General features: G+C 39.8%; 1 protein-coding gene across 2 annotated transcripts; it reads right to left on the bottom strand.

Moving 5' to 3' along the window:
* Positions 1-1,082: 1,082 nt before the first annotated feature.
* LOC107598730 (zinc finger protein 827-like) lies at positions 1,083-19,422 on the bottom strand. 2 transcript variants are annotated; one of them, XM_016290146.1, is made up of 8 exons: positions 19,185-19,422; positions 17,664-17,718; positions 17,477-17,577; positions 11,040-11,177; positions 9,924-10,262; positions 7,032-7,229; positions 5,997-6,174; positions 1,083-2,054 (listed from the first exon to the last, which is right to left on the bottom strand). In XM_016290146.1, exons 1-8 carry the CDS (start codon positions 19,372-19,374, stop codon positions 1,193-1,195), a joined length of 2,061 nt encoding a protein of 686 aa, XP_016145632.1. In that variant the 5' UTR covers positions 19,375-19,422; the 3' UTR covers positions 1,083-1,192. The 2 variants fall into 2 exon arrangements, with proteins under 2 accessions (XP_016145632.1, XP_016145633.1); XM_016290147.1 differs by having other exon boundaries at positions 1,083-2,024.
* Positions 19,423-21,156: the final 1,734 nt, after the last annotated feature.

The raw sequence follows: 21,156 nt of genomic DNA, 5'->3' as shown, positions 1-21,156 counted from the left end.
TAATAATAATAAAAAACAACTAGAAGAACACAGAAGGCCACCGAGATACCATTGTTTTTCCATGATCTCACTTACCACAATCCAGCTACCTCTGTATCATTTTAACATTAACCAACAGAAAGTACATTCATTCAAGTCATTTTGGAACAGGTTTTTTTTTTTTTTTTACACACAAAATTACAAAAAAGCTCCAAAAAGCACCATTGAATCGGCCTTCGTAACAGAATAATTGGGTCTTTCCCAAAAACCTGTCACCTCATACATCTCGTTAAACGTACAGGTGCGCATTATATACGTCAGCTATGCACAGGGCGCTTGACTGGTCACTTATATCTCATGCCTACCGGATACGGCCAGCCCACCTCGGTCAGCTATGGCACAATCTGTAGCGACCAAAAGTATGGTGAAGATATTGAAGGGCGGTATCATGGTTTGACGATCACTGCAGTAGTAGTAATGATTGCTTTTGCCATTAGCATGCCCTGAATGGCTTGTATTAAGAAGCACATCAGCTGCACCTCGCAGGTGTCGTAAAGGGCCTTATGCTTGTTGCTGAGGCAAGATTAAAATTTGCAAATAGACTCACCATTCAGCAAAACCAGTCAATGCCAACAGGCATGGGGGAGAAGAGAAAAGAAAGACTACAAAACTATGTACAGCTTGATAAATTAACAAGTGCGTGGTCTGAGGCTTTGCTTTGGAAACAAGACTCAAAAGATAACAATTAGTTTAATTGGTTTTTGTTGTGCCATATACTGTATGCCCCAATATATTTCATACTGAGCCCCTAAATGACTGCAACACATAGCGAACATGCTTTCGGATTCCTGACAAAATGCACAAAAAAAGCTTAGCGCTTGCAAGCTTATATGTTCTGTTTCCTTTCGCCCATCAAAATGAATACAAAACTTGTAATAGATAAAGCACTGTTATCGGATTCCGGGTCATTCACAATTTGTAGAGGAAAACAACTGTTGTAAGACCTCTTAAAAAAAGAGCTACGATTTGATTGCGATAGAACAGAAATCAAACTTCTTTGAGCATGAATAGCTTTTCCTCTGATAAATGGATGTTTTATTATCATTACTACTCTTTAGGGCAGTATTTTAGTCTGCCTGTGGAACAGTTAGTGGCTTCGGTGGCTGATGATACAGGGCAACGGCGGGTGAAGGAGAAGAAAGGACGAGGATGGTCAAATGGTCTTAGCTCTCTCTGTCAATCCCAGGTATGCCAGGAAGGAGTGTTTGAATGACGTGGGAGAGGGCGGCGACTGCGAGGACGAGTTGGACCAGAATGCCGAGAAGGGCAGAAAGGAGTTTGAGGGCGAGGGGCTGTGGAATGTGAAGCGGCGGGCCGTAAAGAGCGTGGTGAGGGGGATGAGGTGAGCCAGGTCACAGTTCCTGTACTGTTCCAAGTAGCGGGTCGCCAGTGTGGAGAACGTGCCGTTGGCCGAGAGGTAGCGCGTGGTAGGGGTGCCATCTTGCCGCTTGGTGGTGATTGACAGGGCGACGGACTGCAAGGCTTGAGAGGCGGACAGGTTCATGAGCGGACTGGTGCTCCCGCTATCACTGCTGCTCCCTCCTCGATCCAAAAGGCCCAGACGTGGCGTACCTGGCCGAGCCTCACCTTCCTCGGCGCTCCCCTCCCCGCCTTGGTGCTTTTTAATGTGGCGGCTGTAGACGAACGGGTGAGTGGTGGTGAATGGGCACTGGGCACAACCGAAGGTCTGTCTCGGTGCGTGCTTGAGCCGCTTGTGGAGATTGAGATTGTCCTTGCGTTTGCAGCTGTAGCTGCAGCGGTCGCAGTGGAAAGGCCGCTCGCCGGTGTGCACACGCATGTGCTCGATGAGCTTGTTGGCTGTTTTGGAGAGGTAGCCGCATTGCTCGCACTTGTAGTGGTTGCCCAGGCGGTGAGCGCGCGTGTGCCTTTCCAGCTCTGCCTGATTGGCCCACATGGCTTGGCAGATGCGGCAGCGATACTCCATCTTGTAGTGCATCTTCAGGTGGCCCTCCATGGCGGCTGGCCTGTTGGTGGAGTAGATGCATAGAGGGCACCTGGTCAAACAGACATGAGGAGTAGGGTGTAGGACATAGAAATGGAAGACATTTAATGATGCACCTCCTGAGCGAGAAAACACTCTGTTCTCTTAAATGAAATGAAGAACACACAGAATGGACAAAGGGAAGGGATGGAGGAGGCATTTAGTGTGTCTTACCCTCTGTTGTGTATATAAGCTACAGTCTTAGTGTGTAAACACTGCTACATGTGAGAGAGAGGGTGTGTGTGCATACGGCTGTGTGGTTGCGGACAGGTTGGAATGGGAATCAGATGAAGGTAAATGAATAAATGAGTGGCACTTACATTTAAATAGCACCTTTCATCTGCTCAGGGCCCCAAAGCGCTTCACAAACCCTGCAGAACAGAATGACCTCAGAAAGCACACTGTGAAGGGCGCCTCTCTACCTCAACACTGAACTAGAGCGCTATGAAACTCTCTCGCCCTGACTACAAAAACCAAACAAACAAACAAACAAAAAAAAAACCTAAGAAAAATAAAAAGCAAAAGTTCTAAATGTATTTGGTCACTTTTGGGTTTAGTGCTCTACATTTTGAATCTGTATTGTGCAATGACTCTGAACCAAAAATCAGTTCATAATTTGGGAACATTTAGTTTCACCAAGATCAACTGCATGGTTCATTATTTTGAGTGAATAAATGATTAACAAACAGTATATCAGAATAGTAAAGATAAACAGTAAAGATACATTTTTTAAGAAAGTAAACTCCTAGCAGACACTGCACCCAGTCTTGTTTTACAGTAAAAATATCTAAACATACCTAAAACAAAATAAGTTTAATTGAGAAGCAATATGGCACTAAATTGTAAGACTTGTTTTCAGTTTTTTATTTTAAATTTAAAAAGTTTATTTTTGGCACTCCACTGGCAATTTTATTTTTAATTTTTTCTTCATGTTTTAAGCATAAATCTAAAACACTTTTCTGCAATGTTTATGCATGTAACTAGTAGGCAGTATACTACTACTTAAGTATACTGCCTACTATAAATGTTTGTTAAAAAAAAAAAGAAGCTGCTGCTTGTCAAAAGCAAACCATTTCATCTGAGAAATATGAAAGTCATGTTGAGGACTGTCTTATAGGAAAAAAAAATCTCTTTAATATCATAAGCTCTGTAATATTTTGGTATGTCTCAGAACCATTTGAAACTGCAGAAACTGCAACTGAATATTCCATTGAGTTATGAAAAGGCAACCTCTGAGGAGTAACTTTGTCCTATGGGATGTATTTACTGATGCTTTTCTTGGTTACATCTTATATGGGATTATGTAAATAGTATAGAATTAGTAGAGAATCCCCAGCGACTATATGTCTAAAATAAGGACACTTCTAAACTATACAATCCAGTTCTAAACTATGACACCTTGTATGGAATATTCATAAGCAGACATTAATCCAGCCAAACTGGAACCCTGCTGTGGGAGAAAGATCCCGTGAAAAAAAAAAAAAACATGCAGTGATTTGTAAGCAGTCAGCTGTTATACATATACAGTAACATTAAAGCCGACCACACACACTTACACCTCAGAGTCATTGAACCATTACAGATTCCAAATGTAAGAACACAGTCAAAACAGCAATTGTTTAAGATACTGACCAAGAAACACTCTGTGGAAATGCACATTATTGTTTGCTCAAATACTGGGAATACAAAATATTGAATGGAGGATTTTAATTGTTTTTACAGTGTTTTTTATATTAGAGCTAATAAATAAAAAGAGAATATTAAACCATAGATTACATGCTGAGTCCCTTTCAAATAAATTCTCATCTGATAATTTATTTTTTAAAAAGGCACAAAATAGAAAGCCCGCCTTTATTCACAGTCATCTTAAAATCATATTTAAAGGCGTATCATTTTTTTAATTCAACGTTTAATGGCAAATTTAGAAAATTGTCAAATGACACTTCTTGTTCTGCTTTTTATCATAACTGCTAAACAAGACCCCAAGTAAAGGACTGTCTGTACTTCCAACTTAGTTAAATATTGCTACTGATCTAAGTTTATTTGTCCTCCTTTACCTGTGGTAATGGCTAAGCGCTCTAATGAGTGATAACTACACACTATCAAATGTGTCTAGCATGGAAAAGCATAGCCATAAATGACAAGATGAGGCAATGAAATCTGAAATACATGACCTTAAGACATGAATTATGTATGTCAAACAACTAGACAAATACAACAGAAAATATCAAAGGCTGGACTTTGTGTTAAGATCCCCCCCCAAAAAAGAAGCCCCAAAACAAAACAAGATCTCAACTTGGGGTCAGTATGTCTTGTAAGTGTTTGGAAATAGAGTGTCTATTTGCCTTCAGATGAGTATTCATTGTGTTTAAATGTGTTGTTGTAACTGTGGTGGCGGCTATGACAGGCTGAGAAAGAACAGTGTGAACTGTAGCCTAATGGTCTTGGCAGTGGAGCTGCTCAACAGATGGACAAGTGCTGACTGGCTTGTTGTGATTTCTTCAGATATATTTTCACATGCGGGCCCAGACCTTTTGCAGTAATGTCTACCACAGGCTTTCCAAAGGAAGGGTCTCGTTCCTGAAAGTGCCTGTGATTTGTGTGCTCACCTGCATAGAATTAGTGTCCAAATAACAAAGTGGAATTACAAATGATACCTATGGGGAGCCCTGTACTTCCTCAAACACTGATGAGGAAAATAGAAAAAGGCTTTTATTATTCCTCTTGTAAATTAAAGTGTGATTCAGTAAATTGAAGTTTTAAACTTTTTAGCAATGCAATGTCCCAACTGTTTGCCCAAAAATGCAAATAATGGTTATTTACTTACCATGTTGTTCCAAACTCGTATAACATTATTTTTTCCATGGAACATGAAATATGAAATTCCTATCTTTGTAATTACAATGAATAAGACTGTAAATTCTTAAAAAGCTTCAAAAGTATGAAAAAGAACAATAAAAGTGGTCCAAATGACTCATGTGCTATATTCACCTGTAGTCTTCTAAAGCTAAGTAAGGGACAGACCCCATTTGTTATTCACACAAAATCATTCCCTTCAAAAAGCTGTTAACTTGAGAACTGCTACAACCAGATCATGAATCATTCTGATCAGCTTTGTGAAGCAGATGAACTGATTCTTTGACAATATTTAGACTTTCACTACTTCTCTTACGAACTCTCATAATAGGAAAGCTAGGGCATATATCAAGGTCTCCAATGAATAATCACTTAAATTATGCTCTGTTTCTCATAAAAAGATAACGTATGTCTTCAAAAGACTAGGAATACAGTGCACGCTATATGGACAACTTATGATACTTTCATGCCTGTTTTGCATTCTTTTTGAAGCATCCAAAAAAAGTGTCCATTTCTGAGTTTCTTTCTTCTGTTGAACACAAAAGAAGATATTTTGTAGAATGTTGGAAACCAATAATTTGACGGTAGCCATTGACTTCCATAGTATGGATGTCAATGGCTACCATCAACTGTTTAGTTACTTACTAACATTCTTCAAAACATATTCTTTTGTGCTCAACAAAAGAAAGAAACTCATACAGGTTGAATGTGAGTAAATCATGACAGAATTTTAATTTTCAGGTGAACTATCCCTTTAATTGGTGAACTGTTCCTTTAAAAATATTAGCTTTAAAGTGCAGTTATAAGTAGTCAATTCAAATCTCTGACTCTAGAGTTGTGTGCTCACATATGTTTCAGGCACATTCAGGAACTCTGTCTATAAAATGCTTCCACTGTATGCAGCTCCACAGAGAGGTTACCCTGAAGCACTGCTCGATGAACTTAGCTCATTTCTGGAACACGCTCTGTTGTGAATCCTCGACCAGTGCTCCTGGATAGACTCTGTTTAAAGCCTGGGCTGTGTCCTGTCTGAGGGGGTAGGGTGGGGGCGGGTTTTGTGAGGTTGTGGGGAGGCACGTGCTGTACTTGCTTTCCTTACTTGAGCCCTCCAGCGGGGACGGTGTGGCACTTCTTGTGCTCCAGGAGCTGCTCGGGTGTCTTCATGAACTTGTGGCAGACATCGCACTCGAACATGCGCGTGATCAGGTGGATCTGTAGGTGCCGCTCGTACATAGGTCGTGTTTTACATACAAAGTTGCAGAAGACGCATTCAAAGCCTAAGGAAATTGGTCAGGAAGAGAGAGAAAAATGTTGTTATGCTGTTAAGTTGGTTATAAGGAACTGGATTGTCAAAAATTAGACATCTAATCAATTGTATAGCTCAATGATTTTCTTCCAAGGCCACTAATCTAGATTTTGACCCTCTGTAGACCAAGGGACCCACAACCCAGGCCCTTGGCCAACTCAGGGAGCCTGCCATAATTTTTTTTTTCATGGTAAAACTGCATAATAACTTCTGTTAACTTTCCTGAACTACCATTATTACATTATATAATGGTTATGAGAACATTAATGTTTAGTTATTGTGATAATAATTCAGTATTTTTTTTTATCTAGATAGCATTCTAAAGTTTGGGGTAATTTTTTTAATGTTTTTAAAATAAGTCTCTAATGCTCACCAAGGCTACATTTATTTGATCAAAAGTAGTAATATTGTGAAAGTATTCGAAATATATAACAGTACTATTGTGAAATTTTATTAAAATAAAATTTTATTTGAATATATTTCAAAATGTAATTACTCCAGTTTTCAGTGTCAAATGATGAACATGCAGAGTTGCTGCTTATTATTACTACTATCAATGTTGAAAACAGTTGTGCAGCTTAATATTTTTGGGGAAACCGTGATTTTTTTTTCCAGGATTCTTTGATGAATAAAAAGTATTAAAAAAATAAATAAATACAAAAAAAAAATAGCATTTATTTGAAATTTATATATTTTTTGTAATAATGCAAAACTTTTTATTGTCACCTTTGATCGATTAATATATTCTTGCTGAAAAGTATGATTTTATATAAAAAAAAAAATCTTACTGAAGGCAAACTTTTAAAGAGTAGTATATAAAAGCCTCACCTTTCTCTGTTTTTTCCTCTGTTCCTGGGCCTGAGATTGATTGACTGCCCGCAGAAGAAGGCGGGGCCAAAAGGCTTTTTAGTTCTTCGTTACCTTGGGCAACATCTCCACCTTCAGAGCTGTTGAGGGAGTCGCTGAGGGCTGAGAGAGAGGAGGAAGTGCTCTTGGTCTCACTGAGAGGGCTTCTGGAATTGAAACCTGTGTGGGATAAAAGAAAGAAAGAAAGAAAAAGAAAGACATTTTGGGTCACTTCCTGAATATAAGACAAACTCCGTATTTGAATGACATGATGGTATCAAAGACTCGGCTTAGCTTAAGCCATCAGAGAATTAGGTGGGAGCATCTTTCAGAGCTCAAGGTTTGATAATGAATTCTGTAATGAGTAAAGTGAAAGGCAGAAAAATCCTCCAATTGATCAAAATCCACCCAGTGAGCCGGGCTGGAAAATGTATGCTAGAGCAGTGTGGTATTAAGCCTTAAAAGTCGGGAGGCGGGCTCTCTTCCCTAAGAGGCACTCTTGCGGGTTTAGCCTGACTTCTGTATCCAAGCAGCCAGAACACTCAAGCCTGCGCTCTTATTGATCTGCGCTGTGTCTGAGAGCGGCAGGAGAGGGGGGCTGCCTAGGTCAGGGCCGCCACAGCTAAGATGGCGGGAGCATCTCAGGCCACGGCTCTCCCCTAGGGCTCTCATAGCTCACGAAATGGCCGATACCAGCTCTCACGCGCGCTTCACTCACATGTTGAGACTGCCGTTCCTTTGAAAGAACACATGTAGAATACAGAGTAGGTGGTCATGTTTAATCTTTTGTCAGCTTCAATGACATCTTTGAATACAGATGCTCTGTGTGACTCGTATGCGTTATGAAGAGCAGGACTTAATCTCTGTGAGTGAACTTGACGGCCTCTATAAGGCTACTGTACGCGGTGGACGTTGGTCGAAATATCAGGATGAATTAACGCCCAGGTTTAGCCGTACACTTGCAGTGTAAAGCAAAGCATTAGTGATGGAGAGAACAGCTGCCAGGCGGGCACCCAGGTGACAGCCGCAACTCTCAGCCACCTTCCTAAGCAGGAGACAAAGAAGTGCAGGCTGGTAGGCGCTGACCCGAGGTCAGCCAATCTGCAGCAAGGGGTGTCTCTGGAAGGACGCTAAATCGCAGTTGACAACCCAACTTGTTCTTTTGCTGGCACTCTCTGAGTTCACTGTCTTGCTGAAGTGGACTCGAGCTCCGTGGCGTTAGAGTGAGTGTGGGAGACATGACGGTGTTGGGCTACTTGGATGGGTAGTTGTGAGAGACTAGGGATATCGATTTTTCTGCCTCCTTGGGTCTAATAACACCAGGCCTTGCAGTTAAATATAAACTCACACACCCACTCAAATGTGAACCCTCAGTCAGTTCCATGACCGACTAAAAATGAACCCCACGCACAACCTAAAGATTGAGGTGTTTGTCTATAATAACCCTGGCGAGTTTCTGTGTCAACAACATCCACCCAGCGATTCAGACCTTAACGGTGTAATTTCTGCATCACTAGCGCCACCAAATGGAACTTAAAAAAATAACTACGGTTTTCAAACCAGTTGACTTTGTCACCAGTTTTTACGACTTTTCCTACCCCTTTGGTGAAAACTGCCTAGTGACAAATCTAGCAAATCTAAATCTTTCTTGGACAAACCTTATTTAGTTTCTGAGACTCAATGGTATGATGTCATTTAACAACATTTAGCAAGCAGGCTTTAGCTGCTCTCCATTGAAATGTTGTTGGCAACAGTAAAACAGGTTTCCCAATCACTCATACCACTCATTTCCTTAGAACCATGTTCAGTGTTCGGTCAAACAGGAAGTCCTGCCTCAACCCAACTTCTTGCAAGCTGACGAACAGATTTTGAGATTATTTATGCTAAAAGGCCATAATCTTGTAAAAAGTAAATAGAAATACAATAAAATATCTCAAAATATAAAATGCTCCTGACACTCCAGGTCTAGAGTAAAATCTAGTTGTGCAACAAAAATCTAGTACCGATAGCTGAGAAAATGTTTGCGGTTGTGCATTTTGCGTGGTGGCACTACTTAATTACATTTTTCTAATTACACAATCTGTACACTAATTGCATTAATCTGTACACAACAATGAATGAACAAATGAATAAACCTGTTCTTTTTAATGAGTCATTTATAAAGGTTCACAAAACAGTCTGAAACCTGTGAGTGAGTTAACAGTTTGAAACAGACTCACTCAGTCAGTGAATCAATCAAAGCCATTTCACAAGCTGTGAATCAGTTAACAACTGATTCATTCACTGAACCACAAGTCATTTTTGGTTGTCCAATTTTAAATTTGTCAACTACATTTAGTTTTTTGTTTAGTTTATAAATCCAAAATCTTTCATTTTAGGAATTCATGACTCTATCATGACTGTAGTCCTGCATTCAAAATTACAACTTTAGCAGAAGCACTTTGAGTTTCAAAAGAAAAATGCAAATATTATGATGGACTTGCGCCAAAGTTTCCCAAGTGTTTAAAACAACAACCAGAAGGTATGTTAAGCACCTTGCTAAAAAAACGTCTCAGTTCGTATGTAACCCTCAGGGAACGGAGACGTCACGTCGGTAATGACCGACGAATTGGGATCTCAATTCATTACCGATTTGATGTCGAGAGTGACCGACTGAAAGGGAACCAAGCTGCTTTGTACTGGATAGATGCTAGTCTAGCTGGGGAACAAGCACTGGCACGATGTACCCGCAAAATGTAACCAGCATGGTCTTTCTGGAAAAGCTGGTTGACCAAGATAGTCATGCTAGTTCAACTAGTTAAGTGCACACACCAGCATCTAAAACTCAAGATCTCAACAAGTAATGCGTAAAATGTAAGAACGGTGAGATCTTACCTGCGTGCCCTGCACTGATGTGAGCTTTCATCTCAGCCTCGTCCACACCCACATACTCACAGGTGCTACAGCAGAGAGAGAACATCCACTGCTCTTTGTCTACATGAAGAGACATATGTCTGACAAACTGAGCATTAAACTCTGTCTGGAAGCCGCAGACGTGGCAGCTGTAGTAGTAGGGGCAGTTTTTGAGCTCTTGGCCTTCATTGATGACAGCGGTAACAATCTGCTCGGCATCTGTGTTCACCAGTTTGACTGAGTGGATGGTGAGGTGCTGGTTGAGGTTGGCTCGGCACTTAGCCGCGTACAGACACAAATGACACTTATACTTCCTCTCTTCTGCAGAGACAAACAAGAGAGCAATTAGAAAGCAAACAAACAATAGACTCTTTTGTTGATAGATGATGTGTATAAGGTGTCCCGTCTCCTCCTGGCTATTCTGAGATCAGAGGATCTTGAGGTCTCACCGTTCCCACAGGACTTTATATTTATTTATTTGTTTTGTAGTCCAGACTGAGATGCATTTGAATGGACCATGATCAGACGGCTCATTGATGCTCCTCAGAGACCTGCGGGACATGACTGTTCAAGGATCAGGCAAGGCTGGTCATGGTTGTGCTGTGCTCCAGGGGAGCTTAGTGCTAGGGGAGACTTCTTTACAGCTTAGTAATCACTTAGGTACTTTTCCCACCAGGACTAATCAGTAGCCTAATCTCTTTAAAGGAAGGGTAATCTAGTCCAGTGAACCTTATTTACTTACTTAAGGAATTACTTGTCCTAATGACAACATACAATGTTGTTGGACATGTATGTGTACATGTTAAAATATAACATTCAAAAAAGCTTGTTTTTCAGTAACTTTGCTTAACTGTTGTGAACCAGCAGATGACCTTAACCTGGTCAACTGGTAAAAGTTGTTACCCAGGTAATTTAACATTGTAGTTGTGATTATGGATGTATTTGTAAATGTAATACTACAGTGGTCACACAATCAGTTCTGCTGAAAACACCAGCTTACACCAACATAGAAGGTGGAGCAGAAAAAATTAGCTGGTATAGTTGGTTAACCGGCATAGCAAAACTGGTTGAATGTTGTTTGAGAGCATGTATTCTCACCTGTGTGTAGGGAGAGATGCCTGGAGAGAGTCTGTTGGCGACCAAATACTTTGCCACATATAGGGCAGGGAAAGAGCTGTTCGTTGAGTCTCCATTGGGCAAGTCCATTTCCTGGCTCACTACTCACCTTCTCTGGATCTGGATACATAAAAAAAAAATAATAATAAAGTGTGGCCAAGTATGGTGACTCATACTTTGAATTTTTGCTCTGCATTTAACCCATCCAAGTGCACACACACACACACCATGTGCTGCAGCGCCCGGGGAGCAGTTGGGGGTTCAGTGCCTTGCTCAAGGGTCTCACCTCAGTCATGGTATTGAGGGTGGAGAGCGCTGCTTATTCACTCCCCCCACCAACAATTCCTGCTGGACCTGAGACTCGAACACGCAACCTTCGGGTTACAAGTCCAACGCTCTAACCATTAGGCCACGACTGCCCCTAATAATAATTATCAGATATTATACAACAGTTAGTTCTGGTTCTCCAGTCCAACAGCACTGGGAAATTTCACTGTTCGTATCGCTATGCTTGTCTGTGTTCCCAGCGTACAGCGTATAGCACTAGTCAACTAAATGTATGTAACATGGCAAATGAATGCACTTTTGGAAGTTGAATGTAAGGGAAATGTCATTTTGGAATTTCTGTGGTTTAATGTGATATTGTTGTTCATGTATGTTCATGATGAAATTTTATTTTATTGTTGTAATTAATTTATAGCATTAACAAGACTGTTAATGACTGTTAATGTTAAGGAGCAATGACTGATTGAATGTCTTTTTAGTCCAGTGCCTGTATATAAGATTAGTACTGACCAAGAGGCTGTCATATGTGGATCAACTTACTATGTTGTGTATTTTCAACAGTTTCAATATGAAAAATAACTTATATATTGATTCAATGGATTTATTACATTTTGGGAAAAACTAAACGTGTCATGGATTTATTGCATTTTGGGAAAAAAAATCACATTTTATAATAATTTTTAATGTTATTATAACCTTAAGATGCTATGTGAAAGTTTGAAACAGAAAAAAAAGTGGTTTTCATCTTGTCACTTTCTTAAAGAAAACACATTTTTACTCAAATTAATCAAAATGGATTAATAGCGTTTTGGAACCAAACTCTTCATTTAATTTGTCTGAATTCTTGACATATTATACTCTTGTGACACATGGGAACTACTAATTGCAGGTACAACCGAGAAACCAAGAGACACTGAGGTTGGCAAGAGGTCAGTGTGTGTTCTTTCACTGTGTTGGATAATATGTTGATGAGTCTATACATCCAGATCAGGGAGCCAACAAGGTGTTTTTTTATCTTGACATTGGACTGTGTGCTCCTTTTTCACCTTTCATTAGAAGAGCGAGAGAGGGGGAGAAAGAGAGAGAGAGAGAGAGACAGCATGCCACACAAGTGGAGGAGAGCGTCTGAATTAACCTTCTGACGAAGGTGGTTGGCTCGGCGTCAAATTAAAATGCAGCGCCACGCCTTTTCTCTCTCCGGAAGGAGGCAGAGAGAGATAAATAAATGAATAGATAAATAAATAAATATATAAACCGAAGAGAAATTCCGTCATCATGCAACACAGCCCCTTCAAATACTGTAGATGTCTGGTGCAATATGAATGCCTGGCCATAATTCTGTACAAAACAAGAGGCAGAGAGGTTGCCAAATGTTAAGCAATGTTTCTTTAGAAGCCAAAACTGAACAGAAATATGTATACTTATTTTTTTTTTAAAAAGCCTGCGGTTTGCAACTGAAAGGGTTTTAATCATGTCAAGGCATTCAGAGATGCATGTTTTGGGTTTGTAGGTCATATCAATTTTTTTTTTTCTTATGCATGTACCACAGCATTTGATCCTTTCAATAAACATTCAAGGGGCTTTTTTGGATATGCAGCGGGTGTGTGCCCGTCCCTTTGGACTTGTGGTTTGCTCATAAATAGGCACATTTTTTACAAATGCTGTCATAAGCAATGCAGCCTCAGGATTGATGGGGGCATGGCGAGGAAAAGGGGAGCAAGTGGTTGGGGAGAAACAGCATTTTCTTTTTTTTTTCTGGCATATCAGAGAGGATTTAATAGTGGCAATTAAAGAGCAGATGCACTGGCCTTGGATGCAAGACCTGAAGGACATTTTCATGGGGATGCTCGTATCTTCTGCCAGAGACCGAACCCAAAAGTCCTGACGGGAATAGTGTCTCAAAGTGGCCCAATGGGAGGGGTTGTCTGATTTGTCGGTATGCTTCCTGAAGAAGTCACAGGGAATGATGCTAAAAGTGCCCCTTTATTCCTCACAATGGTCTTAGTTGAAAGACGCTTCTGAGTTTAAATATATACATCTACAGGGCAATCTAATGTCAAGCTGTCAATTTCATTGTTATCATGCACAGAGATGCCAAGGTTTTTATTGGTCCTAGAGCAGCTGTTAAAACTAATGTAAGCCATCTATCCTGTGGTAAGTTCTGAAATCCATCATTATTTTAAAAGACATAAGGATAAGTGATGTCTTGCTTGCCTGCTTGATTTTACTGCTGATGTATTACTTACTTCTGAAAAACGAGGCACATTACTTCGGTTTTAAGCCAACAGGGGAAAAAGTAGGGAAATTATGACCCAGAAGAAACTTTTATTGCTCAGACTCTACTCTTTTATAGATCAATGGCGTTCTTGGTTATGTTTTAAATAAGCAACAACTTTTTCTCAGATGTTTCTTAAAATTCTTTCAACACAAATGAGACAATTGCTGATATACAGTTAAACTCCTACACTAAAGTAACGTGAATAGTTTAGCTCAGATAATTTATCCTTGAAAGAATCTGATGAGAAATATTTCAGGAAAAAAGATGATGACGCCGCGTGTAGCTACTGCCGTCACACAAAATCATGTTGGAGGAGATGACAGGTGAAAGCGAGACACTCTAACCGCAACAGAAATAAATAGCTTACCAGTGTGGGAGTTTTTTTGGATTCCATTAAAAAAGCAGGATTTTAGACATCCAAGTTTGCAGGAAGTGCAAAAAGGCAATTTATTATTTTTGTACAATTGCGATTAAAAACTCTCTCCGCCTCCCTAAGCTGGTGTTTGTGATTCATTTGCCAAAAAAGAGAAAACTAAATAAATGAAGTTAAAGATGAATTTGACTGATAGCTTCATTTCGTTTCGATAGATATCATGATAATATTGTCTTTTAAATGCGATAATCATGTAGTGAAAATCTGATATCGTCACAGCCCAACTTTGCAGTGACAATAGAGAATACTGGGGTAGAAAAATCAGAAAAGTACACTCTTAAAAATAAAGGTGCTTCAAAAGGTTCTTCAAGCGATGCCATAGAAGAACCATTTTTGGTTTCAGTTCCATTCAGTCAAAGGTTCTTTAAAGAACCATCTCTTTCTTATCTTTTTATAATCTGAAGAACCTTCTTTCACCACAAAGAACCTTTTGTGAAACAGAAAGGTTCTTCAGATGTTAAAGGTTCTTTATGGAACCATTTGGGCAAAAAGGTTCTTCTATGGCATCGTGAAGCACCTATATTTTTAAGAGTGCAGACTTTAAATTCACCATGTGCACTTCATTTAATCTCAGTTGCTGACTAGGAGAAAACACTGAGATATTTAAGAGATGTCATTTTTTCTTTTTCTTTCTTGTGCTGAGCAATAAACCATCTTGCCCTCATTTGACTTTGAAAAAGATACTTCACCCAAAAAAGTGGACACAGATATTTTTAATTTATCTTCTTCTGTGTTCCGCGAATGGAAGTAAGTGATACAGGTTTGGAACAACACAAGGGTAAGTGAGTTACAAAATAATTTTTGCATAAACTATTGCTTTATCCCCAAGCACCATCTCCTCATACCACTGACACCTTTAAGCACCTGTTGATATCAAATGTACTATTACTGGATGATGTTTTGACCATATTTGAATCTTAAAGACTCAACTTGATTAGTAGTGCCACACTACCAGCATGAATTAGCATCGCTAAACCACATAATTAAACAAGGGTGCCATGTGTGTGCCGTCTCCCAGCCGTCCCCCGCGCTGACCTGCACTGCATAAGAGCTTTAATTAAAACTACAGTGGGTGTTTTGCCCTCTGCTTCAATCTATGAGCGAGTTTAGAAAAGGCAACACACAATCAGACACAGGGCCCTGAATCAGCCTCGTCACCCCACGGTTCCACTGAGTCACACCGCTCATACGAACCTGTGCGTCTGACTCACGGTGTGATGTGGTTGCCGACAGCTCTGGTGTGACACAGAGCCTGGGGACTGCCAGGAAAAAGATGGCACCTTCCCACAATGCCTCAGTGGGGGGACATGAGTGAACAAATGCCTGTGCAATGCTTATGACTATCCCCTAATACCTTCATTTTCTTGTTGTCGATGCAACTCTCTCACCTCTCCTACTGAAAAGACTTGCATCGTTGGAACCAATATATGTTGTGCTTTCAGAACCAGGCTCCTTAACAAACCTAAAGAGATAGTTTACCCAAATCAAACTTCTGTCAACATTTACTCACCCTCATGTAAAACCTGTATGACTTACTTTTTTCTGCTGAAAACAAACAACAACAACAACAAAATAGATGCACTACAGTTTAAAATTTTGGGGTCAGGGGGACAGCAAGATTTTTTTTTTTACATATATATATATTTCATCCGCATATTAGAATGATTTCTGAAGGATCATGTGACACTGAAGACTGGAGTAATTGCTGCTGAAAATTCAGCTTTGCCATCACAGAAATACATTTTTAAATATATAAAAATAGAAAACAGTTATATTAAATATCTTATTATGTTTTCTGTATTTTTGATCAAATAAATGCAGCCTTGGTAAAGATGAAAATACAAAATAAAATAAAATAAAATCTTTCAAACCCCATACTTTTGAATGGTAATCTTTTTTGTAAATACACAAAAGTCAATTGTTTATTTGTACCCCACTGACTTTCACAGAATGGACTAAAAAGTTGTTTGAAGTAGCTTCTTTTATATTCCAGGGTAGTTAATGATTATAGATTTTTTATTTTTGGGTCAACTATCTAGTGTCTTGTTCAGTCAGCTGGATACAGGTTAACAATGCTACATTTCGGGTCAAAATATACAAAGTTCACGACTGCAATAAAAAAATAAGGCACTGAAGTTTAATTGAGACACTAGAGCATCTACATCAATGCCTTGAAGTGGTTAATGGTTTAATTAGTGTTATTAGAGAGAGAAGAGACAGCCTCCGCAGTGATGCTGAAGATGACTCGGGGCAAGAGCAAGGGTAGAAGAGGAGTGTTACACATACCGAACACACAAAGGATGACACAATGAACTTAAGTATTCTCATGCAATTAAGTGAAAAATATAAAAATAAGATGTAAAAGCAGGCAATGCCATTCATCTGATGCAGCCAAGAACAACATAAAAGCAATTTTTATACAGAAATGATCAAATTGGCCATACAGCCACACACGCAAACAAACACTGATTCAGTTTACCTTTTTGGCATAAATACAGAACTATTTTAGAGCAATTCATTATTTTTCAACCACTGGTTGTGCTGTTAAAAATAAAAAAATTGAGCTCTTTGTCTTAACTAAGGAGTGGGAGTTACTACCCACACCGGGTCAGAATGAGTTAGACACTTAGCAATGAAATGCCAAAAAACATGGAGTAAGGGAAAGAATTTGAAAGAGAAAGAGAGAAAGAGATGAAAAAGGTAGACATGGGTCATGGCCGCTCTTATGTGATTTGTGTATGTCCGCTTTGTGTCTGCGCGGAAGAATGAACACATGTCTGAGTGTGTAGTGAATTAACTTTCACGCACCCTGGACACGAAAAACCCAATCATTTTTTCATTAACTGATGTAGGGAATCGGGCCAGGCGAGCACAAACTAATTACCCTTTGCCAGAGGGGCCAGTAGAGGGAAGCAGGGAGTGCCAGCTGCCCAGTGCAGTGGTCTCAAAGCTGGGTGGGAGCACGAGGGGCCTCTGTAGTCTCGCATTAGATGAGAGGGGCGACTTGTATGCATAGATCTATGTAGATGTGAGCAGGGTCCAAAATGAATACCAAATCCGCAAAAAAATTACTTGTGAGTGGACAGCACCTTTGAAAGGAACATAATATAGTGCCTACATTGAATTGTATAAGCTACAATCTGAGTTAATATTTTTTCTCCCGAAGTCTGTCGCAATATATATGTGGGATATTCCTCACATTAAAGCACCAAAACATATATTAAGAACAAATATCATATAATATGCACTCTTTTTATTTAAATATTAAAAATAATGAAATACAGTAAATGGGTTAGAACAGTAAAAAATATTTATGACTGGTAACTTACTCTGCATTAGCAGGTGTGTCATAATGGCAGTTACGGATGCTGAATGTGAGTAAAGAGTAAAGGGTTTTGGCTGGTGAAGAGGAGATAGTCTTACCTTGCTGGGTAACCCTACTTGAAGATCCAGCTTCAGCTGGGGAAGAGCTCTTGGAGCGCGTGCTGAAAGGTGATTGTCTAAAGCGGTCGTCTAGGAAAGGGCTGGAAAATCACAAGCTACAATTAGATTCAATAAATGTGATTCCCTACATTCTGGCAGCATAATAAGCACACAACAGTAAACCTACCTGTGTATACTGAAGGATGCATTGTCTTTGTTTTCATTAGCTTTACTTACTTTTTCTGAAAAAGAAAAACACAATGGAGTTAAAAATAGGCTTGTTTTTGTGTTGTACTAACAAAAATCATATGCCACCAGTAGGTATAATAAGGCAATTACTTGTTAGTAGAACTATTCATTAATAAAGCTGACCATTAATCCATCCCTGATAAAAAGACAATCATTGCTGGTGTCCAGCATATATTGTATTTTGCATGGCGGTAGATTAGAATGCTGTTTTGCCAGTAATGCAAGATCCAGTTTTTCCAAAATTGCTATAAAATTGTTTCCCCCCCCTTTAAAATTCATTTGCCAAACTCAATCATTTCTGGTAATCCTGCTAAATGCAAGATCCAGTTTACCAAAACTGCTATAAAATATTTTTTTCCCACTTTAAAGTTCATTTCTCAAACTCCATAATTTCTAATAAATGCAATGCTTTCAACAATAATAAAACAATAAAAAATGTATAGTCATGAAATTAAATAGTTTTCTTGCTTTAAGCAAAAATCTTGCAAAATGTAGTGAGTTTGCTCTTTGACAATGGGGTAGGAAAAATACTTTTGAATAAATATTAGAATTTAATAAATTCAAGATACATTTCTGAAAAATATATGACACACTTTTACTCAAGTAAATTTACGTTACATATTTCTACTGGAAAATCAGGACAAAAATACTAAATAAGAAAATAATTCTGCCATGCATGCTGACTTAAGACAGTCTTTTCAGCAGGGATTGCAGTGGTTAGATTTTTTTTACCGTGTTTTGCCAAACTGCTTTTAAAAGAGAACAGTGTCTCGTGTCTGTCTGCCTATCTGCCTGTCTTTCTCTCTTCTGGTGGTCTGGTAATGACCTTGCTCCCTGGGTGGCACTTCCTAAGCCCCCTCTCCCTGACACCCTCTCGGTCACACAGCTCACAGAGGATGGAAGGGCTCTCTGCGTTGCCATGACGATGCTGCACAGGAGCAAGAGGGAGAGAGAGAGAGAGAGAGAGAGAGAGACAAGGGAAGTGTGTGCAACCGAGTGTGCTTGAGCCAGAATGTTTGAGAACAATCTGAGGGAGTCGAGGGTTGAGGGGTTATACATACACACTGTGCAGCTACACACCTCTCCCATGGGGTAGGGGGGGAGGTGGAAGGATGCGAATGGTGTGCATGTGAGGTTCGTGTACAGATATATATATATGTGTGTGTGTGTGTGTGTGTGGGGGAGGCTTTTTGTGATCGGCTTCCGAGGTGCTAGATGGCATTTAAAGAGAGCCGTAGCTGGCAGCGAGGAGCGCTGGGGGCAGGTTTGTCTCTGCTAATCCTCAGAACGCTCTCGGAAGAAAAGCTCAATCCTGCCATCATTTAACACCACAAATATCCCTCCACTCTCTAGTGTGTCAGTGCAGCAATCAGAGAAGACGATGAAGAAGAAAACCTGAAGACTGTCGCTGCGGAGAGCGACAGTCCCCCCCTCTGTTTCTTCTGTCATAGAGACTTACCAGACAGTTTGTAAAGCAGCTCAGAGGCCATTTTGACTGATATGTCCTGGGAGAAGAGGTCATTTTGGGGACGGGGCAAAGGATCTGGGAGGTTGACCATTGGTTCCTTCTTCTCACATGCCCCTGAAATGCTGAAGCCCAGTCGATGAGAGGAGGGTGGGGCCAATTCTAGGGGCGGGTCCACTTCCATAGGTTCCGCCTTCACTATGACGTTCTGGTGGCAAGCTTCTTTGTTATTCTCTGAAAATGCAAATTAATGTGAATGTTAATCCATTATAACACTGATTCTAATTAGCAGTGCATTCTAAGAATAGAGATTTCAACACACTTCTAAACTTGATTGTTAAATTTCCGCTTCAGGCAAATATATCAAGTAATGAAAGCTTTTTGCAGAAGTGGCAATCGCCATGAGTATATTTGGTAACTGCCTCAATGGTTTGAACATGTCTGACTTGAGACTAGAGTGGTGTCATTTGTGCATGTGATAGTCAGTGGCAGTCCTGAGGCGAAATTGGCATAAGGTGCTCGGATGCCTCCGGATGATCCTTGAAAAAAGTTACTGTTCTGAATGAGAGTAAGAGAAACTGAGCGGCAAAAAACCCATGAAATTGCCGCAGTAAGTCTGTTTGTCACTTTTGATCAATTTAATGCATTGTTACTGAATAAAAGTATTAATTAAAAAAATAAAAATAAATAAATACATTTAAAAAAAATAAAAAAATCTGACTGACCCAAAAATGTTGAATGGTAGTGTGTATCTTATTTTTACATTTAGAAAATCTCTGCCATCATCTAACACTTACTTAAATAAAAAAATTTTAAACAATCATATGGCAAATCACTTCACTTTATTAATAAGCCATAACATAAACATTTTTATGTTAAGGTCCCATTTTAAGTTATGGGGGTGGGGCTCTCTTGAATTGGACCTGGTAATCACCCACATTTTCTGCATTGTGCAAAACCAAGAAGCAATATTTTGTAACCCATAAGCCCCCTGGCCAAAGGAAGCACAGACGTCAACTCACTGTCATGTGCAACATATTTAAATTTGAGCCTGGTTGTCCATTTTGTGACTCATTTGAGTTTTAAACTGCTACAGAGACAAGGGCATCATTGAGATAAGGCTGTTACCAAAGGCGGTTAAAGTTGAAGCAGATGTCTATAATTTGGCTTTAAAAAAAAATAAAAAAAGGGTTTGAAATCTGGTCAAAATGACTCAGAATGTTTTTTCTTACTCACTGCTCCATAAGCCAAACTCAAAAAGAAAGAGTACAAAAAAGACCTCCCAATACAATAAATTCCTAGTCCATCTTTTTAAAAAAAGTGAACCAGAAGATCTCATTTGGGCCAATCAAAGAAATACCAATCAGATTAAGCCAGTTAACTGATGAGTTTATGTTTTGTTTTTGAATATTTGCAGTTATAAACTGCTGTAGTATAAAGCAGAACATGACAGTGAGGGTTGAACTTGACAGTACATTTACAAACTTCTAAAGGTTTCAAGGACTTCCTGTGGTTAGCCTAAAAAGCATGCAAGTGCCATGACAGGACAAGAAAGACAGACAGTCAGTCAGCTCATAGGAACGCCAGAGTTCTTTTAATGAAAACCAGCTTTTGTAAACTCACTCAGCCTTTCTGATACAGAAAAACAAAGAGGTCCGCTCCCTACGTTTAGACTGGAGAAAAAAGGAGGGTAGAAAAAGTTTAGCCTGTTCCTCTTATCAGATCAGACGTCTGACAGTATGTACAGCTGAGCGGTAGATGGCATATGCTTCTCAAGGGTGACCACGCTTGATCAGACGGCTGGGGAGGGAGGACAAGGGGGTGTAATCATATGAATTTAGTCTGGCCGGAGACGAGGGAGCAGGAGATTGTGGGTAGGCCGGGTGACCTCCACCCCTCCCGTTAACAGCCAGCGTTATTGGGCAGGGGTCTGTTGGAGTGTTGTTGTCTGGCTCTGACCTAGATT

The sequence above is a fragment of the Sinocyclocheilus grahami genome, unplaced genomic scaffold, assembly GCF_001515645.1.
Source record: "Sinocyclocheilus grahami isolate Dianchi unplaced genomic scaffold, SAMN03320097.WGS_v1.1 scaffold255.1, whole genome shotgun sequence".
NCBI classification, from domain to species: Eukaryota; Metazoa; Chordata; class Actinopteri; order Cypriniformes; family Cyprinidae; genus Sinocyclocheilus; species Sinocyclocheilus grahami.
This window is presented reverse-complemented; position numbering and strand designations above follow the sequence as displayed.

Coding starts and splice junctions, on each gene's coding strand:
- LOC107598730 (XM_016290146.1), bottom strand. CDS start 19,374: ATGGAAGTGGACCCGCCCCTAGAATTGGCCCCACCCTCCTCTCATCGA. Junction 10,263..11,039: donor GCATCTCTCCCTACACACAG/GTGAGAATACAT, acceptor TTGTCTCTGCAG/AAGAGAGGAAGTATAAGTGT. Junction 6,175..7,031: donor AGAGGAAAAAACAGAGAAAG/GTGAGGCTTTTA, acceptor CAATTTCCTTAG/GCTTTGAATGCGTCTTCTGC.